The sequence below is a fragment of the Asterias rubens genome, chromosome 7, assembly GCF_902459465.1.
Source record: "Asterias rubens chromosome 7, eAstRub1.3, whole genome shotgun sequence".
Lineage (NCBI taxonomy): Eukaryota > Metazoa > Echinodermata > Asteroidea > Forcipulatida > Asteriidae > Asterias > Asterias rubens.
The window spans coordinates 7,525,403-7,552,635 of record NC_047068.1 but is presented as its reverse complement, the minus strand read 5'-3'; the positions used below and the strand labels follow the sequence as shown (position 1 = coordinate 7,552,635).

Below are 27,233 nucleotides of genomic sequence, written 5' to 3'. Positions count from 1 at the left end.
AAAAAGAAAAAAAGAAAAAAGCAGCGGTCTGCTGAAAAGGAAGCGGGACCGGGTAGTTTTAAACATTTTGTTTATATTTGGCCTTAGCTTTGCTTGTGTATGTGGATGCAAGTGTGAAGGCAATGATTTAGCCACCGGTTGGCACTTTGAGTCTCAATTGGCAAATGAAGCACCAAATCAATTCAATTAAATTAATCTTTATTCTATCCCAAAAAGGGTAATACAAATGCTCACATACATTAAAAACATTGACACATTAAAAACAGACAAGGGCTATATTATACACGTACAATTACAAGAAAAACCACTAAAAAGTAGAACATTGGCACCCAATTCAAAAATCAGTTATTTTTCCTGACTGAAAAATTGTGCAGTAATTTGTAAAAACAAACTTGGTTGAATGATTGTTTTGTTTTGTAATTCACAGACTTCAATGAGTGCATATCCAGACCCTGCCTGAATTCGGGAGAGTGCAAAGATATGACAAACGGCTACGGTTGCACCTGTGCTGCTGGATTCAGTGGTCCAAACTGCGCTATTAGTAAGTATTATATTTACAGACTCTGAAGCTATAGGTTGCAGCAGATGCACCTGTTTACGTAGCTCTGAGCAAGTAAACATAACTCTTAGAGCGATGGGTTAATCCCCCTCTCCCATTCACAACTTTTGCCCCTCCCTCTTTTTCCCCTTAAATGAGGCAAAAAGTGTATGGTTTGATAAATGAAAAGCCCCCCCCCCCCAAATTATGTCTTTGCCCTGTGTGGCTCAACCCGAAAAAAAGAAAAAAAAGAAGAACAAACTTTGATGTGATCCGTGGCATCACATCAGTTAACAGTTATGCTTCTGACTGATAGCCCCAACCAAAGATGTTAACTAATAGGGAGGCCGCTAATACAGGGCTACAATTCCGACCAAAATGCTTGAGGCCACACCCTTTCGCAGTGTGACAATTAACATTCCCTGTGCCCTTCCCCCATGCTAATAAACATTCATGTTCCCCCGGTCAATGTTAATGGGAGCGCAGACTGCAATGAGAACCAACAATGAGAACCAACATTGAAAGAGAGGCACGGGGGCCGTGGTGCAGGGGCCTCGCAACGAGATATGACCTGGAATGTATGTAGCTTAGTTGGTAAAGCGCCGGTACGCTTATATAACCGGAGGGTGTTGGTTCAAGTCCTGCTCCAGTCAATATTTATTTCTTTAAAACCCAACTCTTATATTTGTCCATTCTCTTTCTCTTCCTCTAGACATACAAGAGTGCGTGTCCTTTCCATGTCAAAATGGAGGCACATGTGTGGATGGTGCCAATAGATACACATGTCAATGTTTACCAAACTTCAATGGACTCAACTGTGAATCTAGTAAGTGAAAACAACAAATAAATAACTTTAGGACAAAGTACACATGATAACAATTTTAACACAGCATTTGTAAGGCACACTTTTTATCTGTATAACATTCAGAGGCGCCGGTCCAGGTCAATTACAGAATTCTCAGATGTGTTCAAATGCCAATCTGAAAAGATGTGTTTTAAGAGAGTTTCGGAAGTGAGAAATGTCATGTGTATCTCTTAGACTTTTGGGCAGAGAGTTCCAGAGGCGGGGGGGGGGGGGGGGCAATAATTATTTGAGAAGTCCCTATCGCCGTAAGTGGCAAGGCAAGTCAGGGGGACAAAAAGCATGCTGCCCGATGAAGTATAGACAATGTGACCTCTGACGTCACTCGAAAACCATAACATGATTCGCGCGCATACCGCTGGGCAAAACCTTTGTGTTTTGGCAGCCAGCTAGAAAGTACACGCAATCTTACCATGACTACGCCTCTTTTTGCCCGGCAAAACATGATGTGTACATTTAAAAAAAAGATAAATTTTACAGTCAAACAATTTACTTATTAGTATAAGAACACAATTGTAAACTGACCAGTACATTGTACTCGATAATATTGCAAGTACTGCTATACATCCCTATACATTTTGAAAAATAAATGTGAATAAATGTCATTTTGACAAAGTGCAAAGTTTGGGGGAAATAGTGCAAGTTAGAGAATGGACTCTAAATTGTAGATTCAGTCCTACAATGTACTTACCTTTGGCTCGTACGTTCTATTCAGGAACCTACACTTTCTCCTCCATTCTTTAACAAAATGTGCTCAGAGGCTTTTGCATTAGAGGCTTTACAAATGTCTTTATTATTATTATTATTATTATTATTATTATTATTATATTATTATTAATATTTAAGAAAGGTAGATCAACTAGTGTTGTAGTTAAATGCACTAAACACCTTTGGTATTTGTCAACATTATGCATAAAATAACAAACCTGTGAAATTTTGAACTCGACTGATCATCAAAATTGCGAGAGAATATGGAACACCAATAGTCACACCAAGTTGTGTGCTTTCAGATGTTTGATTTCGACACCTTAGCTGAGGTCTCATAATTCAATTCAAATATTTTAGTGAGAAACGACACCTTCTAATAAACTTCAGAGGGAGTCGTTTCTCACAATGTTTTACACTATCAACCTCTCCCCATTACTCGTTACCAAGTAAGTTTTTATGCTAGCAATTATTTTGAGTAACTACCAATAGTGTCCAGTGCCTTTAAAGCTGTTTTGGATTGTGTCTCAACAGATACAAACCAGTGTATCAACAACCTTTGCGATAAGCTTAACTCTGTGTGCATTGATGGAGACAACACGTATACATGTCAGTGTTTCCATGGTTACCAAGGCGTGTATTGTGATCAAGGTAAAGATTTCTTTAGTCGCATTTTTATCTTTTCTTGTTTTATCAAATTTCTATTCCCATTTTTTGTCATCTTAAAAGAAATAAAAAAAATAGAAATTGGGGTGGGGGGGGGGGCTGTTAAGTTTTTAAATGCTAGTCGGGTTTCAATTTATAGGAGGGTAACCACAACACCCTGTGCATTTTTTAGTGTCTTTTAGTGGTTTATCAATTCTATATTTCGGGTTTTTTTTGGTCATCTTTGTTTTAATGTACCTATGTACCCCCGTGGTGGTGCAATTTTATGTCTTTTATCTGTGCAATTTTTTCTCAATATTTTTTTTCCTTGTAATGCCACATTATTCAGCTTCGTGTTTTTTTTTTTATTACAAATGAATGAATGAATGAATGAAAACTAATTTATCCGTTTACTGCAGGGTAGGCCCACACGAGATATTAACAATAATTGTATTGTATTAAATTTTATTTTGTTTAACCGGAACAAACCCCATACCCTGGGGAAGGGTTACAACAATAATAAAATGTATACTTATAATAAAACAAAGAGGGAGAGGTCAGCATGAACAAATATTAATAACTATAAAAATATGCATTTATTCAATTGTGGTGAATAAGAAGTGATTAAGACACTCTCAATTAATAGTGATAAATAATGCCCCAAAATTAAGAACTTTTAACCTTTTGGATGTATCCACAGAAATTAACGAATGCGCGAGTTCTCCATGCCTGAACGGTGGCGCCTGCATTGATGCACTTCTCCACTACACCTGTAGATGTACGACAATGTTCCAAGGACTGCACTGTGAAATAGGTAAGTGTGTCCGAGCCCCCATCAATTCCACAAATCTGTTAAATTCGAGCATGATTATAAGATGTTTTTTTATATATTTTTTAAAGACACTGGACACTGTTGGTAATTGTCAAAGACTAGTCTTCACAGTGGGTGTATCTCAACATATGCATAAATTAACAAACCTGTGAAAATTTGAGCTCAATCGATCATCGAAGTTGCGAGATATTAATATAAGCACAAAACACCCTTGTTGCACGAAGTTGTGTGCTTTCAGGTGCCTGATTTTGAGACTTCAAATTCTAAATCTGAGGTCTCGAAATCAAATTTGTGGAAAATTACTTCTTTCTCGAAAACTACATTACTTCAGAGTTTCTCACAATGTTTTATACTGTCAATAGCTCCCCATTACTCATCACCAAGTAAGGGTTTATGCTAATAAATATTTTGAGTAATAACCAATATTGTCCACTGCCTTTTACCACTTCAAATTGGTTGTTGCTCAATGGGGTGTCATGGCCGAGCGGATAAGAGCACCGAATTCAAGCTCTGGTGATTCAGCGGAGTGTGGGTTCGAATCCCGGTCGTGACACTTGTGTCCCTGAGCAAGACGCACTTCACTACAATTGCTTCTTTCCACCCAGGGGTAAATGGGTACCTGTGAGGGCAGAGTTGGTTATTGTGATTGATTGGCCTTAATTGCGCTATATATTTGGCGGCACAGGCTGTAAACTCCCCAGGGAGCTGAGATGGTTTAAGGACTGATTTCAGGCCCAGTGACCAGGGGTAATAATGTTGAAGTGCCATGAGCGTCACTCCGTGACGGACCTGAGCACTATATAAGAAGCCACTATTATTATTATTATTGTTAATGGGAGAATTTTAAGATGCTGGTGGCCACAGATATAACGGTCCTTTTTTTCCGCCTCTGAATATGTGTGCATATGCTCAGTATTGCATGCCTAGGGCTGAGCAGGTGCACTGCTGGTGAGAACAAAGAAAAAAAAGGACTGTCAAAAATTCTCCAATTGTTTTGGAAGATCTGATATCGATTCCCTGGGTGGGGACAGAAAATGATGTAAAATAACCAACGTGAAGTGGTAATATAGCTCGAGTTTGGAACCGTGCTGTAGCGCTACGTTGGGTAAAGTGTATTGCAAGAAGGTCTTCAAATTGCTGCAAAATGTTAACAGTATTAAGTATACTTGTAAATTGTCTAAGAACCGCTTTGCAAAAGGTTGTGGCTCGTGAAACAGGTCTTTTAAAGGACAGTAGAAAAAAATAGTTAACAATTGATTTTTTTTTAAACTATTGTATAAACATTTCCCATTTCACTTACAGCGAAGTCATCAAGCGTTGTAATCACTAACATGGAACCCACACGCGTGCAAGGTGTGTTCAATGACATCATGCCCGACAACCCCGACGCCGTATACGAAGTTACCGTTTCGGATAGCCAGGGCAATGTCCAGATGACGAAAACCTACCGACGAGCGGACGTTGTCAACGGCATGATCGGCTTTGACTTTACGGATCTTCAACCGGGCACGGAATACAACGTGAGACTTGCGGTTAATAACGGGGGTGAGGTCTTCCCCTTGGAAACGCTGAATGTACGGACGACGAGTAAGTATTCGTCTCATCAAAATTTGTCAGGTCTACCTTTCATCAGGGAAGTTTCTTGCATCACAATTACAGTTTCATCTTATTTGAACTGCCTGTATGAAGTTCTCTTGCGGCATTGACGAAAAAAATGAAGACGAAAAAACCCATGTTTGTTTACTTGTTTTTTCATCAAGTGAAATTGGTCCACATGCACCTTGATGCGGTAAAACAAAATTGTAAAGAATACTAACACTATTGACTCTTCTTCCCTTGTGTTAGCAATTTGTACGACCAATGTATGCAACAACGGTGGAACTTGTGTTGAGGAGGCGACGGCACCTTTAGGATACATCTGTAATTGTGCACCTGGTTTTGACGGTCAGACCTGTTCAGATGGTAGGTACAACCTGTTCATCTAAATTGTTACTTTTATTGTGACTGTAGTGTTAGAGGAAATTTAGCCTCTTCAATGAAAGTTGTCGCACAAATTCGAGCATGATTATAAGATGTTTTTTAAAATATTTTTTAAAGACACTGGACACTGTTGGTAATTGTCAAAGACCAGTCTTCTCACTTGGTGTATCGCAACATATGCATAAAATAACAAGCCTGTCAAAATTTTAGCACAATTGGTCGTCGAAGTTGCGAGATAAAAATGAAAGAAAAAACACCCTTGTCACACGAAGTTGTGTGCTTCTAGATGGTTGATTTCGAGACCTCAAATTCTAAAAATGGGGTCTCAAAATCAAATTCGTGGAAAATTACTTCTTTCTCGAAAACAATGTCACTTCAGAGGGAGCCATTTCTCACAATGTTTTATACTATCAACCTCTCCCCATTACTCATCACCAAGTAATGTTTTATGCTAATGATTATTTTGAGTAATTAACAATGTGTCTACTGCCTTTAAATTGTTACTTTTATTGTGGCTCTAGTGTTGCAGGCAAGCCTCTTCATTAAATGAAAATTGTCGCAAAAATTCAACAGTGATTATAAGATGTTTTTTTAATTTATTTTTTATTCTTATATAAATAAAGTCTCCTCTATCGAGCTTTAGTTTTGTTTTAATTTTAAATATTAATCAAAAAAATTGAAATTATATTGGAACAAAAAATAAATTATATTAAATTAAATTATATAGAATTATTTTTATGTGGGTATTAAAAATTTCAAAATAATTTTGAAATAGATAGATTTTTAAAAGGACATTGAAAATTTAGTCTCCCTTCACAAGATACCTACACGATCTACAGCAGCATTGCATTTTCCTCTGACCTCAGGCGCGCTTCAAAGAAATGTATGAATTCGGTATGAATTTTGGGTGCACCATTGAGAAAAGCACACCCCTGGCATTGCATGCAATGAGAAGTTTCCCGAACCCCCGAACATCTAAAGCAAGACAGTTCTGTAAAGAACAAACTCTACCTGGCAAGTAGATACACACATGGTGTTACCGCAAACCAAGTATACATTGATACCTCACCATGCAATGCCTCAAATCCTATATACAATGTTGTTTATGTTTTCTTTTATTGTTTACAGATATCAATGAATGTGCGAGCGCTCCATGTTTAAACGGTGGTTTTTGCCAAAATCTTGCGAACCTGTTCCTATGTGTGTGCACATCCCAATGGAAAGGAACGCTGTGTACAATCCGTAAGTAGAACTACAGAGAAACAAGATTTAGCTGTTTCAAAAAACTTACCAACCAAAAGGACCAAGGTTTTAAATGCAAAAAATCGTAAATGGCCTGATGTTTCGACCCTAAGAGAGTCTTTATCGAGAAAGCCTTTGAGAAAGACTCTGCTAGGATCGAAACATAAGGCCATTAACTATTTTTTTGCAAGTATATCTGCAAACAGAAAGAACTTTAAGATGTTTAAGACTTTTACAATATTTAATTATTTGTTTCCATTGTAAGGGGTATGTCTTGCATCATGCGCTGTGCAAATTAGAATAACATCAAACAAGTGGACAAAATATCAAAAAAGCAGAACAAGATTTCTTAAAATATAAACCGCAAAACTGGACCATCCAATAATTAAAAACTACACACCACAAAGGTTAAAAAGTGACAAAAAAGTGTGCCAAAAAATAAACATTTGTTTGAATGACACAACAGAATACAGAATTCAGTATTTGTATTCTGTTGTGTGTTTCCCTAGAGCGCTTAGGGACATGTTTATTTACTATGTGTTATGCGCTATACAAGAATGGTTAATGATTATTTTTTTTATTATTTATGACTTTGTTTTAACCAAAAGCTGTCACGGTGAACTTTGTGACCGGACAAACCACTCCGCAGTCTATCCAAGTAATCTGGAATCAACCTACTGGCACTGTCGTCCCTAAATACGAGGTCGTTCTGACGGACACCAACGGTGGGGTCGTGACCACGGGGGTAGTCTCACAAGATGAAATCGTCAACGGGGCTTTTGATTTTATCTTCCACGCTCCCCAACCGGATACCAATTACATTTCCCGCTTGTACGCCCTGATGGATGATGGCACGCGCGTTGAGCTGGCCATGATCAGGCCGAGTTCAGGACGTGAGTTTTTTTTTTTTTATTATTGGGAACTTCTGTTGGTCAGGGGTGCATTAGGATTTATCTTGGGAGGAGCTGAGAAAGGACAGTTTGTCCTTTTCACTAAGTCATTTCGAATTAATAAGTTTTTTGATTGTGTCCCTTTTTGGTGTCTTTCTCTACGAAATTACTTTTAGGATAAAAGATTGGATCATAAGTTGGTTTTTGTAAACCCAATGTCGAGTAAAGCCCGGTTCATACTTCCTGCGTATGCGAATGCGAATTTTGGTGACACAACAATCGGGATGCGCTCCATTTCCCTTTGTGACGCAAGGGAATTCGCATCGCATGAAGCATTCGCAGGATGTATGAACTGGGCTTTACAGGCCAAATTGTCGAAAGTGATATAATGTATGTCACCCTTGAAAGTTACAGCTGATTATAGTATCCACTTTCTGAGAAAACGGTAAACAAACTTTCAAAGTGTTTTCACCCAAACAATGTGTGCATCCATGTTTTAGCAAGGTGAGAGCGTGAACCAATCACATTTCTTGCCACAGCATTCGATTCCAGATATCAGCCCTCAGCAATGATCTGATTCACACATTAATTTTTTTTCTCAGGTTCAATTGTTTTCGGTTGAAAAATTATCCACCCTTTTTATTTTAGTTAGTTTCTGTGGTGGAAACAGTTTTTAAAATTTCACTTCTGGAAATTTAACCATGCTTGTGGTGTATCCTTTACTTTAACTTAATTTAAATCGATGAATTTAACATAGACATTCTTAATGACAGTTTATAAAATTTGGATGAGGAAGATTTAAACTTTAGTTTTTGCTCTAACAAATATAGCAGGTTTACAGTAAGTTTGCTTTAAGACCATGAGATTTGCAAAAATATTATGATTTAGGACACAAGGTGAACCATAGCTTTTGTACTTTTGCCTGGAAACCAGTACAACACTTCATGACAACGACAAACAAGCAAGGTCAATATAAAAAAAGAGTGAGACTCGGTAACAAAATATTGCTTTGCTTAACGAATCTAAAATAAAACGCAATTTTGTACACATTGTTTGTTTGCAGAAATCTGTAGCACAGGACCGTGTGAGAACAATGGGGTCTGTGTTGACAATAGAGCCTCATCTCTCGGCTACAATTGCAATTGTCTCCCTGGTTATACTGGGGAAAGATGTCAAAGTGGTAAGTTTCAACCATGTCTTTTGAAAACATTGCATTATTTTAAATCATATCTTATACGGAGCAAGCTTATGTAGAGCAAGCTAGTCCAAACGTTGAGACCCAATTTTGTTATTTAAGAACTCACTCTGGTGGGAAAACTTGTATTCAAAATGTTGTAGGGCTTTTGAGATATCGCAAAAAAAAAATTGAGCTGTTTAATTATAGAACTCCTATATTGAAAGTATAGGATGCTTCAGATGCTTTCAAAATTCTACTTATTGCATTTAAATCTCAGATCGGCTTAACTATGTCTTATGTTGCAAATCTCCTTGTACCTTACGCCCCCTCTCGCACACTTTGTTCTTCTGCTAAGTCCCTTTTAACTATTCCTAGAACTTCCTTATCGTATGGCGATCGTGCCTTCTCCTAACTTTGGAATGCTCTACCTAATAACATCAGATGCTGTAGTTCTCTTCCATTGTTTAAAAACTTTCTGAAAACTCACTTATTTAAATCCTCATACTCTTAGCTCGTTACATGTCTTGACAGTAGATTATTCATTGTATAATTTTTTATCATATTCTACATTTCTTTTTGTTGTATATGTATTGTTTTTTGTTCTGCGCCTCGGAATAGGGTCTTGTACACTAGATAGATGGCGCATTATAAATTTTGCAGTGAATAAATTTGTAAATTGTGTCTGTGATTCATAATCATCAATGTAAGTTCTTTTTTATTTGTTATTATTATTGTTTGTGTTGAACGACGTTCTATGTAATATTTCAATCTACATCTTAGTGAGCCATGTGAAATGAAAACTTAAAGGCACTGGACACTATCGGTAATAAAAATAATTGTTTTCATACAAACCTACTTGTCAACATTGTGAGAAATGGCTACCTATGAAGTAACGTAGTTTTTGAGAAAGAAGTTATTTCTCAACAAAATATTTGAATTTGATCTTCAGACCTCAGAATTAGGTTTTGAGGTCTCGAACTCAAGCATCTAAATACAAACAACTTGTGTGACAAGGGCGTTTTTTCTTCCATTATTCTCGCGCAACTTCGACGACCAATTGAGTTAAAATTTTCATAGGTTTGTTATTTTATGCATATGTTGAGATACACCAATTGTGAAGACTGGTCTTTGGCAATTACCATTAGTGTCAAGTGTCTTTAACAACAAAGTTCACCGAGAAAGCCACCATATTAAGTTCCTTGCTGATACTAAAAAGGAAAATAATGTAATTCAATTATTTGAATATTTTAATTGATGAATAATGTAGATATCAACGAATGCCTGAGTAATCCGTGCAAGAATAACGGGCAATGCGTTAACGGAATCAACGCATTCTCCTGCTCATGTGCCATTGGATGGATGGGACCTTTGTGTACTGTTCGTAAGTATACGTTTATTTTTATCTTCTAATAAACTGTTTCTTTCAGTGCCAAAGGCAAGCCATTCTTTGGGGTCATTCAGAATAATCTATTGAAAAGAATGGTGGGCGGATGGGTTTTGTTCGCGGCTGAGCAGCTTAGTGCATGGAACTTGAGTTATGGTGGCTGAGGATTACCAGGGTGTAGGTTCGAACCCTGGTCATGACTTTTATGTCCTTGATCCCAGCAGCCTATTTCATGAAAGGCTGGGATAAATCCTATCTCGAGTTAGGACGAGTAACTCTTCCTAACTTAGGATGGGTTCATTCCGTCCTAATGTCCTCGGATACAGAACTGAACTCGTCCTAAGATTAAAAAATAACCTTAAGTTATAATAGATGTTAAATTTGCATCCCCGATGCAAATTTAACATCTATTATATCGTTGCGGTACCCGCTGCCAAAACATAGGATTCGAACTGCCTCTAGCTACCGGGCAACCTCGGTAGTCTAGTTGGTAAGACACTGCTCTAGAATTGCAAGGGTCGTGGGTTCGAATCCTACCCGAGTAATATGCCTGTGATATTTTTTCACAGGACTCGGGAAAGTACTGAGTATACAGTGCTAACACACATCGGTGTGTGGGTAAAAAAAACAAAATTAATAACCTTAAGTTAGCAAGAGTTTGGTGAAGTCGATCGACTGTAGGGCTAGACGGTATCTGTGATTCAGCTTGGTGGGCTTCATATTTGGCAGCGCAGACTAAACTCCCCAGGGAGCTGAGATGGTTTTGTAGAATGAAATAAATGGCCCAGTGACCAGGGGTAATAATGTTTGAGTGCCATGAGCATTACCAAGTAAATAAGGCCACTACTACTTTAGTTTAGTTCCAGTCCAAGTTTTGCTTTTCTAGTTTATATTACATTCAGAGCAATATTGGATTAATTTCTATGACATCTGCCTGATCGGGACTTTTATTACTCCTTTTAATACTGTTCAATTGTTCTGAAATGATTTATAGCCGTAAAAATAGAATCAGCTGTTGCAAACAACTTACCAACCAAATGGACCGCTGGTATAAATGCAAAAAATAGTTAATGGCCTGAAGTTTTGACCCTAGCAGAGTCTTTCTCTTTAGCCTTCGAGAAAGACTGCTGGGTCAAAGCGTCAGGCCATTAACCTTTTATTATTATATTTATAGCCATGTGATGCTTCTGACCACGTTGGGTATCTTGACATCAAAATTAATAAATGAATCCTTTCCCAATGCAGCTTCCTCTACTGGTTTTTCGGTTGGCGACGTCACAACATCCACCGTTCAGGTAAGGTGGCCCAATATCGTTATGGAACCGGGTACCAACTTCTACTACAAAATCCAAACCACGGACCCAGCCGGCCACACCCAATCCCAGAACATCCAACCGGTTCCCAACGCCGGGCCTGACTATGTCAACAACTACGTCATCCCAAATCTGCTGCCCTCAACTCAATATGAAGTCAGCCTGGTCGTTGTCTCTAATAACCAGGAACACATTGTGGGCACCCAAGTACCTACCACCAAAAGTAAGAACTTGCGCTTTAAATTTCTAGACATGAGGTCGTAGTTCATACATCCACAATTATGCCTTGGTCTGGCAAACTAAACTTTGTGTACTCCTCCATTAAAAAAAACCAAATTCTTATGAATGAGTTCTTTGTCTTTGTCTTCTCTGCATGTTTTTTTTGGCTTAAATCAGTGATTTGATCTGATTTGGTTTGATTTGAAATGGTTTATTCACAATTAAAAAAATGTATTCTCTGCCAGAGGCCGATTTAAAACATTTGAACTTGTACACATTTAAAAACTTTAAAATAATACAAAAACAAGATTTGAGTTAACAGAGAAAGCAAAGAGGTCTTGAGCAAATCAAGATTAAGTTCGCTCTTCGGAGAATCCTTGGTTTCACAACCAGAATGACCCGCTCTGTGAAAATGAGTCAGATGTAGGCAATTTCAAGAATTGAGTTATATGCATGGCTGGAAAGAACACATCAGCAGCAGTAATTTGGTATGTGTCTAAGCTTTGGGGTGTATCGCGTTGCTGAGTTACTCCCGTTTGAAATTAGCCACTACACCATTTTTTTTGTGAAAAACGAATTACAAGTAAAATGATATTTTAAACTACCATTGTGTGCAAAAGGATACAATTTAGACATAAGTATGATCACAAAATTGTTGTATTCATAGCTTTATTGCCTAAAAGTAAGTGTTCTGAAGGTTAACCATGCAACTAAAGATCTTAAACATTTTCCACATTAAACTGTCCATAACTTAATATTGCATTGGGCGACATGTGACTCATTTTCACAGAGTGGGTCACAAATATGAAAGGTATTGTCCGGAGCATCGCAGTTCCTGATGTAAACAAAAAGCTCAAAAAGCTTTGGGTAATGAGTGGTGCCCAAACTGAGTACACTGGATATGGTTATTTATATGGAATTATAATAGGAAAATGTCCAACATGAAGCCAGATAGCTCAGACGGTCAAGCTCAGAGTCAAATCTAGCTCCAGTTAATTTGTTTTTGTTCACCCAACATTTATTTGTAGTGTACACCCTTTTAGTTTCCCTAGTGTTAATAATAATAATAATAATAATAATAAGACTTGTATTGCGCACATATCCACCCGGCTGGGTGTTCAAGGCGCAGGTTGGTTGCTTGGTAAAGTTTGTTACTTGATGAAGTTGGAACTTCACACTCACCAACAACATACTCAAAGTTTAGTTTTAGTACATTATCTTTGACTATATATGTTTGGGTTGAGATTTGGATGTTTCTTAAAGCAGATTGTTTAAGTTGTGAGGAATTGAAAAGTGAAAAGTGAAAAAAATATAATTAGTTGTTGCAAACTGCTTACCAACCAAGAATGCAAAACATAGGAAAGTCTTTATTGAAGGCTAACTGACAATAAAACAAACGTTCTCAGAGATTTTCATTTCATTTCATTCATGTCAGGACATTTATTTCCATTCCAACAAAACAACAATAAAAGAGAATTGGAAATTGGGGCATAACAAAAAAAAAAACAAAGCTTGTGCTAGGCATGCCCAGACAAACAAAAACACAATGGACTAACACGAGCGTTAACAAGCATAGTTCATTGATTCATTCATTCATTTCTTTAATTTTTACCACACACAAGGAAAAGTGATATAACTTACATTATTTATTATAATGATTAAGGAAGACATAAGTACAATAGGATTCTGTGTGAGGATGGAGGTCTCCAAGAAGCATCAGCCTGTCGAGTAGAGACCCCACTCATAGAATAACAAAACAAAGAACAATACAACAATATGAAAACACTATTACAACTAAATTACAACTTAAATATTGGCATAGCTAGTATATAAAGTAAACTCGAGGTTGGAATAAAGAAAGTCTGCTTATAAATATTTGCTGATTAATTGAGTTTTTAGTTTCCGCTTGAATAAGAATAAACCCTGTTTTTTTTCTTTTTCAAAGAGGTATCCAAGGAATTCCAAAGCTTAGGCCCTTCATGCTTGACACTTTTTTAAGTTAGTGTATGTACTAAATTTAACTAATACAAAACAGACTATATGAGAACTTAAGTGATGACAAAGGGCTGCAACTTATAAAACGAAAACATTGGATTAAGCAAGGAGTATGAAGTAAGCAGTCTAGTGACTGCTTCTGTTCCAATATTTTTATGTGTTTTGTCTTGTCACTTAGCCTTCAAGAAAGACTCTGATACTTGTTTGCAATTAAAAGTCTTAACTTGAGTGTCAGCAGAATAATGATGTAATTATCTTCTTACCGTGTCCAGGTGTGTGTACTGAACTACTTCCATGTCGTAATGGAGGTTTCTGTATCGTCAGGCCAACACTAGTGGAGAGGTATTCCTGCATATGTCCTGATGGTTGGGGTGGTGTCAATTGTGACGAAGGTTTGTACCATGTTGATATAGAGAAATGTTTCAATTTTTAACCGGAAATTCATTTTTCTTTTACTTACAGTTTTTTTGATTTCTTAGATCACCCACCACCTATTTTTGTATTCATTTATTCATTCATCGATTATTTGTTATACAAAATTACAAATCACGGCATCTGCCTAAATTTACAATTAAAGTGTTTTGAAAATTGAAGAAAGCATTTTGGAGAAATTGCAAAGAGTTTAGAACAAAACCAAACAAAACAACATAAAAGAAAGCGATTGCCTCCATGCCCCCATGGTGCCCTTGATATGCTCCAGTAGAAACTTACAATTTCCTCATAGGGTGCCCTTTATCGAGGAGAAAATGTCTTGGTGCCCTTTCAAAAGCAAAGCATACAGGCCTGATAATGAATTGATATGAATTATTATAACAGTTTTTCTCTTGTGGATATTTTACTCAACAGATGTCAGAGAATGTGCAAGTAATCCGTGTCGAAACGGTGGACAATGCCTGGAGCTAACGCCGGGTTACGTTTGCCAATGTTCCACCCAGTATCAGGGTCTTCACTGCCAAGTCTGTAAGATGTTCTAAATAATGTAGAGGGCTGAGATATCCATGCAGTTGTTATTAGAAAGCGTAACAGAATTGCAAAAATAATACGGCAGCAGTGAACATGTACTGCAGTGAATTGGTTTCCTATTAACTTTGAACAACGCTGATAGTTGGGACACGTGGAATCTCAGGGAAGTTAAAAAATAGATATGTGACAAAATAAATCAAATTCAAACACTTGAATTTTCTTGTTATTTAAATTTGTTAACTGGTTATGTGTATTACTCTTTGGAGAGTAGCGGCCAGAAATGGCTTGTAGCCGCAATTGGCTGAATGTGCATGGATTTAAAGTTGGTGTAAAAATACTATGCCTTTTTGTTTGCCGTTTCCCAGCAAATAGACACTGTAATCCGTTAAAGACACTGGACACTATTGGTAATTGTCAAAGACCAGTCTTCTCACTTGGTGTATTTCAACATATGCATAAAATAACAAACCTGTGAAAATTTGAGCTCAATTGGTCATCGAAGTTGCGAGATAACAATGAAAGAAAGTTGTGTGCGTTTAGATGGTTGATTTTGATACCCCAAATTCTAAATCTGATGTCTCGGAATCAAATTCGTGGAAAATTACTTCTTTCTCGAACACTATGTCACTTCAGAGGGAGCCTTTTCTCACAATGTTTTATACCATCAACCTCTCCCCATTACTCATCACCAAGTGAGGTTTTATGCTAATCATTATTTTGAGTAATTACCAATAGTGTCCACTGCCTTTAAAACGATGACATGTGAATATTATTGTACCTTTATATAGGTTTGTTTTCTACAGATCAGCATTACGTTGACAAAAACAACCTAAGACCCTACCGTTAAAGCTATCTTTAATAGTCATCGATGAGCCATTTATCCATCTTTTTTTATATCATCCTCGACAGCCACATCAAATATACTTCAGCTTACTGGGATGACTGCGACGGATGCGCATTTCACGTTTACACCACTCAACAACAACGACGTCCTGGTCTACTATCTCTCCATTCGTGATGACGTGACCCTTCAGGAGAAGACCCAGGCCTTAACGCCGCAGCAGGTCGAGAACGGAGTCATCGACCAGGCGTTCTTCGGTCTGACGCCTAACAACAAGTACACCACTGCGTTGACTGTGCAAATGGCCGGCGAAACAGAACTCTTGAACCTGGGCCAACGAGAAATCACTACGCCGAGTAAGTTTTTGTTATTTTCAAATTATTTTTTGGGGTTAAGAATTTTTACGTCAATGTGAATGTTCGTGCTTGAATTCAAAATCTTATCAAGTTCATACCAATATTAATCCTTCTGAGAAATATTTTGTTCTGAAATTTTGTCAAAGTTGAGGAAATCAATGACAATAATAATAATAAAGACGTGTAATGCGCACATATCCACGCTGCTGGCTGTTTAAGGCGCAGTAAAACCAAAAACAAAACGAAAGACAAACAGCCAAAATTAGTCCTTGAAAAAGTGAGTAATTAGTTTAGTTTTGAGAAGAGATTTGAATTTTGGTGGTACAAAGACAAGATCTAAGATTAAGTTTTAGAGAGTTCCATATGCGCAGTTGACAAAAAATACCTTGGGTTCAATGAGGAGAATTATGGAGTGCAAAATTGAAGAAGTTTTGAGATATAGTGGGGACCACTTAGTTTGATTGCCTTGTTCAAAATTAAAAATCTTGATCAAAAGTACAATGAAAAAATTTGCGCAAACAAAATTAATATAAACTAATGAATAAACAAATAAATGAATTAAATCTTATTATTATTGTTTTGTTTAGATGCATGTGCTTCCATAACTTGTTTGAACAATGGAGTATGCGTTCCCGATAACAACCCCCCGCTGTACTACACTTGTAACTGTCTGCCAGGATTCTCAGGAGCATTGTGTAGTGGAGGTCAGTATTACAGCTTTTCTCGCTTTTCTCTCTCTAGTCGACCGATTGAGGTCGGAATCAAGTTGAGCTTTGCCCATCCCTGTTTAAATATCTCTAATAAAAATAATAATAATAATATTAAACAGCTTTTATATAGTGCCCTTAACAAATATTAGGTTGGGAAGATCAGCTGGCAGCACTGCCCGATGTCCCTAGCACCTACTAGTATATCTGTATAGATGAGTTTTTGTCTTCTTTTCCTCCTTCCATGTTTCAGTGACTGGGTAGAGACAGGTTCTTTGATTTTTGTATGTGAGTGCCCTGTGAGTCGCAGACCATGCTGTTGTATTTTAGTTGATGGATTTAGTTCATTGACATACAGTTTCGTATTTGTCATATGTTGACGCCAGTGTACATTGATGCATTTTTCACAGAAGTTTTGTTTCAAGCAAAAAAAACACCTTTTCTAAATATTGTTGCCGTTTTTTGTTGCAGATGAAAACAACTGTGCGGGCAATCCATGTGCAAATGGTGGGACATGCGTTGATAGACTGGGATCATACCTCTGTACCTGTGTGAGTGGTTTTACCGGACAACACTGTGAGATAAGTAAGTAATAGATTGCATTGATTTATGAGTATTGGATTGTATTGATTTATGAATATTGGATTGTATTGATTTATGAATATTGGATTATATTGCTTTGTTAGGATTGTGTTGTATTGATTTGTGAGTATTGGATTGTATTGATTTGTGAACATTGGATTGATTGATTTGTGAATATTGAGTTGAATATGTTTTTGAACATTGGACTGTGTTGATTTATGAGTATTGGATTGTATTGATTGGATTGTATTGATCAGTAAGTATTGGCTTGTATTGATTTGTTATTATTGGGGATTGTATTGATTGCTTATCATTAAATTGTATTGATTAATTAGCAATTGGTTAATAAATATGGGATTGCGTAAGTATTATTGTTATTTAACTTTTGCATAATGTTAAATATTTGTATCCATCCTTGGCACTTGCGCTGTTCGGACACTGACTAAAAAAAAAGTATAAATAAATATAATGCATTGAACAAACCTTTCTTTAGGTTTACAGCAGGGTATATAATTCTAGACTCTGTTACTTTGCAGATATCAACGAATGTGGCAGCAATCCGTGCGGTAACAGAGGAAGATGCGTTGATGATGTGAATGGCTTTACATGTAACTGCTTCGCTGGTTATACTGGACGCTTCTGTTCTGTTGGTCAGTAAAAATCATATATTGAAAGTGATTGTTGCAAGCTGATTTGAGAGAAACTTGTTGTCCCCTGTACCCACAGCCTTTAAGGGACTTTTAACCCTTTACAGACCATTCATATTTATATTATAATCATCACCATACGACCATACATGGCTAATATTGTTAAATTGTTGGGCACAATTTTTTCCAGTAAAAGTGTCTGAAAAATAAATATGAAACAATAATATGTTTCAGAAACGTGGATACTATTTTATCATGGGCAACATTGGAAAATGTCAATTCAGGACCTGACTTTTGCTCTGACCTTTTTGTTTGAGTGAAAGTAGGGTCAAATCTTGCAAATGACACTATGTGGTTAATTATGTGTGTATATATGAATGTGCCTACTGGGTTTTTACCAATGTATTTTTGACAATGTATATAGTAATAATGTCTTGTTTAATATCCCTTTCTTTGTTAATTTCTATTTGATGTAATTTTTTGAACATGATGTTGACATGTGCAATTCAGTTGTTTAACTGCGAGACATGTTTTAATAATCCCATTTTTGAATTGAATTGAATTGAATTGTTCATTGCCCTTAGTTATCTTCAAAATGTTTAGTTCAGGAGTATCAAACAGCTACAAATCTGCGATCTTCACATAAATCCCTTCTCCCCACGTTAATTGGTTCCGGGATTTTCTCTTCACAGTACATAGAATACAAGATGCGATGTAGCATCTTGTGAACCATTATAAGGTGCTACATAATTCAGTCTCAGCGCCTTGAGTACCTTATTGGTAGATACGTGCGCTATAAGTAAGACTACTGCGGTAAGACTACAATATTATTATTATTATTTATTATTTATTATTATAGGGACCTCAATGTGATATACGCTTGATAAAAAACTGTTGTTATTATTTGGTTGTAGCTATTGATGAGTGTGCCAGTGATCCATGCTTGAATGGTGGGCTTTGTAGAGATGACATTAACCGGTTCTCCTGCAGCTGCTCACCGGGCTACACAGGAGCCTACTGCCAACAAAGTAAGACAATTACCTTTTCAATCCCTCTGCCCACACTCTTCTTGGACTTAGTAAATACTATTTTTTTACCAAATATCCAGGGCCCAATTTCATAGAGCTGCTAAGCACAAAAAATTGCTTAGCATGAAATTTCTTCCCTGATAAAAACAGGTTTACCAACCAAATTTCCATGTGATTTTCAGGATAAGCAAGCAAAAGCTGAATACCAGTAACAAGCACTATGCAACAAATGGAAATTTGACTGGTAATCCTGTTTTTTATCAGGGAAGAAATGTTATGCTTAAGCAAATTTTTGTGCTTAGCAGCTCTATGAAATTGGGCCCTGAAGATGTCTTTTGAAGCATTTTGTAAAATTATACTGTTCACTTGGAGTTTCACAGAGTGACAGAGTTGAACACAATGTCTAAGATGCGATTTTTATACAATAATAATTATTCCAACAATAACAAATATTCCAATAATACGAGGAACTTATTCATCTATAGCGCAAATTCCAATGTAATTCTATTCAAAAGTGATTAACAATAAAGTATTAATAAAAATGCAAGAAAATACGCTATAAAAATATACACATATGCGCTATTACACACATTCAAACCAACAAAGGAATCAAATTTAACATCTTCTAAAGCAACAAAATTACGGTAAAAATGGACAATTAAAATTACAATTACCTTTTACCTTTTACCTTTTCATTAATTATGATGTGACTTTTCTTGACAGATATTGATGAGTGTGCCAGCAATCCTTGTTTGAACAATGCTCCATGCATTGATCAAGTCAATAAATACATCTGCACTTGTCAAATTGGTTTCTTCGGAATCAACTGTGCCGAAGGTATTTATCAAATTTTTTAATTCTTTTTTTTTATTAAATGAAGCTTTAGGTGAAATTACATTCACATCCCCGAAACCTGAAGGGTGGGGTCATAGATTGGTAAGTTTTCGAAAAAATTAATGACCCTTAAAAAGTAAGTTACTTGTTGAGAAGCACTGCAGCTTCTGGTAGCATAAACTATATTTTGAGAATGACATTCCCCGTAGAAATTATCAGGGATGAGATTGTTCAGACTTTTGGCTGAATTCAGACTTTTTATGTCGGCCTGGTGAAGAAAATCAGACAATATTTTTTTCAAAAAATAAAGAAATCCTGCTCATTGGTCTACTTCTCTAGTGCTTTGGATACTGTTTCCATCATTTCAACAAACCTTTGCATTTGTATCCAAGTTTCAGACTTTTTCATTAGTAATGACTCTCACCCCTGAATTATATAGTTTGGATAATTTTTGATCCCAAAACATTTGAATCTGAGAAACCATTCATGCATGAATAGTTAGTCAGATTTCTGAGGCCAGAGATGAAGTTGGTGCCGACTGTCCCCTCGCTGCATGAGGATGGATCCAATGTTCGTGCGAAAGTACTGTGACATTTTGTTTGTTGTTTTCTCAGCAAGTAGACACTGAGTTCAGCTGAAGTTTTGACATGTTACTTTAATGTATCTTTCTTTACATTTTTTTCTTTGAATCAGCAAGGAAAACTTGTTACTCTATCCGTTACTCTACTTTTAAGAAGAAGTTCAAAAACAAATTGCTAAGATTCTGTCCTTTACAATGAAGCTTCAGCATTACTTTTTTAAGCCTTGCCTTTGTACGAAGCAAGCCTAAAACAACTGTGAAAATTACATAGACCATGCATTTTGTTGTCGTTCACAGCATTTGATACCTGTGCCAGTAACCCGTGTATGAACGGAGGACAGTGCCGTGATTTCCAGTCTTCTTTCACTTGCAGCTGCTCAACTCCCTACAGTGGGCTGAGATGTGAAGTCTGTAAGACGTCTTGCTTTTTTAATTTGCATGTCTTCTGTAGATCAGTGTTTATATTTATATTTTTTTTGTATTATTTCATTTCTCGGGTAGATAAAAAGTTAGTTAAATAGATAAAAACATTAAAAGATACAGCAATGAGCAATTAAAATACAATGGAAGGAAATCGAAACAGCTGGGGCCCGAAGGATTGCCTAAAGGAAACACAGTTTCTGCCTGGAAGCTCTTCTCTCAAGTTGGTTTTAACAAAGAACAATGTTCACTCCTTGAAACAGCAATAATGGGTGCTGATTCTCATTGATTTGCAAAAGGTCACCGACTATTTTGATGTCTCTTTCCTCACTATCATCTCAAAGAGTAGATCAAGACTGGTCTTCAAAAAAGTCGTTTGGCTAAAAGAATTTTCTTGGAAAAATATTAAAATATTTTTCCAAGAAAAACGTCTGTTTGTAGATTTATGGATAGGAAATTCCAGTCAATGACCTTACAGCACTGAGCTGACGAATTCATGTTGACCATTTTATTACCATGTAAATGAGGGTCTGATAATTAAAAACTCAATGATTTCCATCCCATGCAGCTCCCAACGTGTGTGACTCCAACCCTTGCACTAATGGAGGAACTTGCATTGGTTTGAGCAGCAGTTATTTCTGCTTATGTTTGGCAAGATGGCAGGGGCTCAACTGTCAAATCGGTAAGTTACAAAATTAGGCTTGATAAGATGCGCAATTCTAAACTAGAATTTGTATACACGCTTGTTTCAACATTGCACCATGTTAAAATAAGTAACTCTTGATGTGGTTATATTTTGTGCTGAAGTATTTCAAAGTTTACTACCAAACATCCTGTATTTTTCAACAATTGTGTAGTTTTTTGTTTGGTTTACTGTTGACTGATGCTAATGGTCTATTGAACAAATTGATTACAATAAGTTAAAAGGAGCAAATCAATTTCATATAGGTTTTGAGGCATTGCATGGTGAGGTATCAATATATATTTGGTTTGCGGTAACACCATGTATGTATCTACTTTCCAGGTAGACTTTGTTCTTTTTAGAGAACTTTCTTGCTTTATTCTACTACCGCGGAGTAGATTGTTCGGGTGTTCAGGAGACTTCTCAGTTCTGAAAAGAACTGTCCTGCTTTTTTTTAGTAGTATTTAAAACTACTACCCGGGGGAAGGTATAGAAAATTAGCTGGGAAAAGAATTTCATTAAAAAATTACGATTTAATGAGTGTTTACAAATTCAAAGAATTGTAGAACAACACTTTTTTTTGCTGTTTCAAGAAAAACTGCTACAAAGAGTAAAAATATTTGGTTCGTTTGCCATTGTTCAAGAAGGCCACTCTCTACTTCTGAGCACGAGTTCAAGTTCAAGGGCCAAATTCAAAAAGAGCTGCAAAAATGTAGTTTTTTTTATATCAATGCCTGTCAACATTTCTTTTTTGCAGCTAACCATGAATAAATTTATTTATTTATTAATAGCTGTCAGTCCATGTGAGAATCGTCCATGTCGGAATGGAGGAACATGTGTGGCTTTAACAACCGGATTCAGATGTGACTGCCTCAGTGGATACAACGGGGAGATTTGTGACATGGGTGAGTTCTTCTTTCTTTCATCTGTTTGTTGGTTTGTTGGTTTGTTTGTTATTGACGAAAACTTGTCTTTGAGACGTCATATTAAAGACACTGGACACCTTTGGTAATTGTCAAAGACCAGTCTTCTCACTTGCTGTATCTCAACATTTGCACAAGATAACAAACCTGTGAAAATTTGAACTCAATTGGATTTCGAAGTTGCGAGATAATAATGGAAGAACCTCAAAAATGAATTCTAAGGTCTCAAAATCAAATCCATGGAAAAGCTCAAAAACTACGTTTCTTCAGAGCCGTTTCTCACATTGTTTTATACTATCAACAGCTCTCCATTGCTTGTTACCAAGTAAGGTTTTTATGCTGACATATATTATGTTTTTGTTATTGTGACATTGTACTTGCAAGGCCTGTTTAGACTTTCTAACAAAGATAGCGGCTTGAAGAGATTTTTGTTGTTGTAAACTTTGTTTAAGATATTGATGATTGTGCATCCTCACCATGCGGGGGAAATGGGGTGTGTATGGACCAACGGAACGGCTACGTTTGTGTCTGTTTTTCTGGCTTCACAGGAACTAACTGCGTCACAGGTAGGTTTTGTCATGAGTCTTCTTCTTTCATGTTACTAGTTCTTTGCCCTCCGTTCATACAACTTATCAATAGTCTGGACATATTGATTTTTTAAACTTTAAAAGCAAAGTCACACAAATTGCGCAGAAGAAGTTGCCTGTAAATTGCCCCTGTGACATGCCTTACCCAAGAAAATGCCTAAGAGCCGTTTTTATTTCAAGTACAAATATATAACTGGAAAAAAACACGGTCAAAAGAAATTTCAAAAGAATTCCATAAACAACTTATGAGTAGCTCTAAAACTCCTTTAAAAACAACCAATCCTCCAAAATAAACCAATATTGGTCTGTCTATGTAGGCTAGGCCCCCTACTTCCTCAAACAGACAAGCATGAAATGTGCCTCGATTGAGATTATTTTCTTTATGGATTGAAAATAATTAACAAAAAGTCACAATCATTTTCTGTTTGTTTAAACAGACACGAGTGCGTGCAACAACAACCCCTGCAAAAATAATGGCTTCTGCTTGGCGACCGGCAGTCAGTATTACTGTATATGTAGCCTGATGTGGACCGGGCAGACCTGCGAGCTATCACTGGACCAACTGGAATGCGCCAGCAACCCTTGTCTGAATGGTGGAACCTGCCTGGAGCGATTCAGCGCGTACGACTGCGTCTGCACGCAGGGTTTTACCGGAGCTTCCTGCGAGAGGGACGTCGATGAATGTGTGAATCTCAACTTGTGTCAAAATGGCGGGACTTGTATTAACTCCATCGGGTCTTACCAGTAAGCCAGCTTTTTCTTTGAAAAATTTTGTGTAAATATTGACTTTGGTTTTACCATTTCAATGTTCGAATCCGACTGTTAGAATTGTTCACAGAATTTGGGAAAGTACCGAGTATACAGTGCTAACACACATCAGTGAGTATGGGTAAAACCAAGGTTAGTATTCTTTATCCCTGCTGCAAATTTAACATCAATTAAATTTTGAGTGAAGGATAATTTGTTGCATCGTACAAAAAAAGCTATATTTAATTTCTTTCTGCATTAAGAGAGATTCTGGGGGGCTTGATGCAGTTAAGTTTGTGTGTGTATTTGGGATAGCTTGTGCGCACTTGTTTCTGCACTTTTAGTAAATTTGTTTGTACATTAATATAGGGTAGGTTCATGTGACAGTGTTGCACAAAAGCCCTTTGTTAAAAACTTTGCAATGACGTATTTACTATTTACTTATTAGTCTTTTTAATGGAAAGATTGTGTGAAGAACCCTGCAATGACTTTGTGACCGTCAATACACAGTTGTTTGACGGCACTTTTGGCACTTCAGGGAATAAGAGACAATGTTACTGACGATCCTCTCTCCGTTATTTTTCTTTTCCTCAAACTGCTCAGGTGTCTTTGTTTGATTGGCTATGAAGGTCTCACGTGCCAGACCCGCACGATACGCTGTACCTTGGATTACTGCATGAACGGTGGGTTATGTCAAGAGCAATTCAACACCATGACGTGCAGCTGCATTCCGGGTTTCCAGGGCAACCGCTGTGAGATCCAGATCAATTTCTGTGCCGGTGTCGCTTGCCTAAACGGCGGGCAGTGCGTGTCGGCGGTGAACACGTACAACTGTCAGTGCCTACCAGGCTACGGTGGGAATTTGTGCCAGATTAACGTTGACAACTGCACACCCAATCTGTGCCATAACGGCGGGCAATGCCAAGACGGGCTGAACACTGCTACCTGTCTCTGCCCAGCAGGGTACACAGGGAACACGTGCTTGATCAACATCGACGATTGCTCCACGCCCAACCTCTGTCTGAACGGCGGAACTTGTATTGATGGTCTGGGTTCCTACTCATGCAGGTGTGTCGCGGGGTTCACCGGAACTCGTTGCCAGACCGACATCCTTGAATGTTCCAGTAATCCTTGTTTAAACAATGGTTTCTGCATAGAGCAGGTCAATATGTACTTTTGTCAGTGCCAGGTCGGGTTCCAAGGCACTCGCTGCGAGAGTCAAATCAACGTCGACGAGTGCCTATCCAACCCTTGCCTGAATAACGGACAGTGCTTGGATGGTCAGAATCAGTACACGTGTCAGTGCGCTCCCGGCTACATAGGCACTAGATGCCAAACAGATTTCAACGATTGTGCGAGCACTCCGTGCTTCAACCAAGGAAGATGCGTCGATAATTTGAACTCATTCTCCTGCATATGCCAAGGAGGATATACCGGTAGCCGATGCTCTGTCAGCCCGTGTACCAGCCACCAATGCCAGAATGGAGGCCAGTGTGTTGTTTTGGCCGCACCCAACAACTTGGGGTATTCTTGTAATTGCCCGTCAACGCACACTGGGAGTTTCTGTCAAACAGTGATCGGTGAGTTGATAATTATTAACTGAACTTTATTTCCAAATCAAAACACAAGAAAGTTTACAATATACACAGGCAAAAACGCATAATGTGGGGGAAGAAATAAATTGACAACACCCTTAAAGGGAAGGTACACGTTTGGTAATTGTCAAAGACCAGTCTTCTCACTTGGTGTATCCCATCATAACCATAAAATCAATTGGTCATCGAAGGTGCGAGAAAATGATGAAAGAAAAAACACCCTTGTTGGACAAATTTGTGTGCTTTCAGATAAGACTGGATAAGATAAGAAGACTGGAAGTCTGTTATTATTTTAGTGAGAAATTACCTATTTTCAAAAACTGCGTTACTTAAGAGGGAGTTGTTTCCCACAATGTTTTGTACTATCAACAGCTCTCCAATGGTCATTACAGAGTCAGTTTTTCAGTTAATATTTGTTATGAGTAATTACCAAACATGTACCTTCCCTTTAAGAAGCACAGCTTGTCGAGTATGGCCCCATTTAGTTGCAACAGTAATGAAAGTTAGACATAAATTAAAAATCACAAGGGAAACTGACTTGGTCCTGACTTGGTAATGAAAGTTGTTAAGAAGATTTTATTGTTATCTAGGGGTACATCAGCAGAGGAAAAATTGTTATCCTTTTTGTGGGAAACGGTTCTAATCAACATGAAGTATACCCCAACAATGGGAATAGTTTGAGGGACTCGAAAATGCTTTTAGGAATGACAAGTTCGCTTTTTGAATCAAAATAAATTACTTATTGTAGTTAAATTTCACTCCAAAGCTTTGTCAGACTGGAAACCTTGTCCTTTATACCCTTTTCTAGGTGATGTTTGAAGCTTTGCATGTTGTGAATAATAATAATAAACTATAGATAATGGGGTAAAACCATGTAGTAATTCTCTTTTGAGGGAGTGTTGGCTCTGAAAAGAGCCAGTTTGGTCTCAACGTTTCAAACAGTACACTCGTCTTCAGGATATCATCGCACAGTGCGTAATAGGCTCTTTTATTTACCCAGCCCCCCCCCCCCCCCCCCCCGATTTGGGAATCCTCCATTGGTATTTATATTGATGTGATAAAACATATATAATCAGATAAAAGTATCTCCCAAGTGCACAAATCTGTTTTTGATAAACATATATAATCAGATAAAAGTATCTCCCAATTGCACAAATCTGTTTTTGATAAGTAACTGTACCTAATTTCTTCACAGATATTGACTTGTGCAGGCCACTCAACCCGTGCATGAACGGTGGCAATTGCATTGATGGTGTTAATACCTACAACTGTGTATGCCAGCCGGGATACACCGGGAGAATCTGTGAGATTAATATCAGTAAGTATCTATACGGACCAGAGTACAAGATTTGACACAAATACTTTTAAAAATTACTCATGTTTATAATTAGTAAGCTCATGGGAACTTCTGAATTTTGGGGGTATTCAAGCCACTATTCTGAGGTTATTTTAGCCATAAAAACCACAACCCCATGGAAGATTATTCATATTTAGCAAAAGAAAATCCTTTGGCAGTGAGAAGGGGGCACACACACCACCCTACCACACCACTACACATATTTAACTTCATTTATCTGGGATTTTTGAAAATTTTATAAAAATTAGTGTTAAAGCAATTTTGGAATGAACAAAGAAAACTTGACTAGAGTGGCAATTGAACCTGCACCTGCCACATTAACATGCTGGTGCTCTAGCAAATGAGCTATCTAGTGGTGGTCCATTTTGTCAATGTATTTGTTGAGGGGTGTCATTCAACCTGTAACTGCTCTAGAGCCAGCGATCTTATTCAAGTTTACAAGACAACCTGGAGAGAGGCAGCAGCGGGATCACCGAAAGGGATGTGGTTTTTTATTTCCAGTATCAAGCTATAAACCAGAAGGGAAATTGAAAGGGTAAATTTTACAAAATTTTGTTGGCTAAATAATATATTATTTTTGTGTTAAACTCTGTGTTTTATCT

General features: G+C 37.4%; 1 protein-coding gene across 2 annotated transcripts in view; it reads left to right on the top strand.

Annotated features, from left to right (window-relative positions):
• Positions 1 to 27,233, top strand: part of LOC117292969 (fibrillin-1-like) — a 93,678-nt gene that overhangs the window by 36,230 nt on the left and 30,215 nt on the right. For both annotated transcript variants that reach the window (XM_033775150.1, XM_033775151.1), the window contains exons 27-52: positions 428 to 541; positions 1,251 to 1,364; positions 2,640 to 2,756; positions 3,451 to 3,564; positions 4,885 to 5,169; positions 5,428 to 5,544; positions 6,691 to 6,804; positions 7,413 to 7,697; positions 8,758 to 8,874; positions 10,139 to 10,252; positions 11,501 to 11,791; positions 14,055 to 14,174; positions 14,629 to 14,742; positions 15,655 to 15,942; positions 16,530 to 16,646; positions 17,121 to 17,234; positions 17,768 to 17,881; positions 18,793 to 18,906; positions 19,630 to 19,743; positions 20,618 to 20,731; positions 21,309 to 21,422; positions 22,214 to 22,327; positions 22,798 to 22,911; positions 23,370 to 23,676; positions 24,283 to 25,259; positions 26,470 to 26,592. In XM_033775150.1, coding sequence (XP_033631041.1) covers positions 428 to 541; positions 1,251 to 1,364; positions 2,640 to 2,756; positions 3,451 to 3,564; positions 4,885 to 5,169; positions 5,428 to 5,544; positions 6,691 to 6,804; positions 7,413 to 7,697; positions 8,758 to 8,874; positions 10,139 to 10,252; positions 11,501 to 11,791; positions 14,055 to 14,174; positions 14,629 to 14,742; positions 15,655 to 15,942; positions 16,530 to 16,646; positions 17,121 to 17,234; positions 17,768 to 17,881; positions 18,793 to 18,906; positions 19,630 to 19,743; positions 20,618 to 20,731; positions 21,309 to 21,422; positions 22,214 to 22,327; positions 22,798 to 22,911; positions 23,370 to 23,676; positions 24,283 to 25,259; positions 26,470 to 26,592 — 4,740 coding nt within the window. The remainder of the gene's footprint in view (positions 1 to 427; positions 542 to 1,250; positions 1,365 to 2,639; positions 2,757 to 3,450; positions 3,565 to 4,884; positions 5,170 to 5,427; positions 5,545 to 6,690; positions 6,805 to 7,412; positions 7,698 to 8,757; positions 8,875 to 10,138; positions 10,253 to 11,500; positions 11,792 to 14,054; positions 14,175 to 14,628; positions 14,743 to 15,654; positions 15,943 to 16,529; positions 16,647 to 17,120; positions 17,235 to 17,767; positions 17,882 to 18,792; positions 18,907 to 19,629; positions 19,744 to 20,617; positions 20,732 to 21,308; positions 21,423 to 22,213; positions 22,328 to 22,797; positions 22,912 to 23,369; positions 23,677 to 24,282; positions 25,260 to 26,469; positions 26,593 to 27,233) is intronic.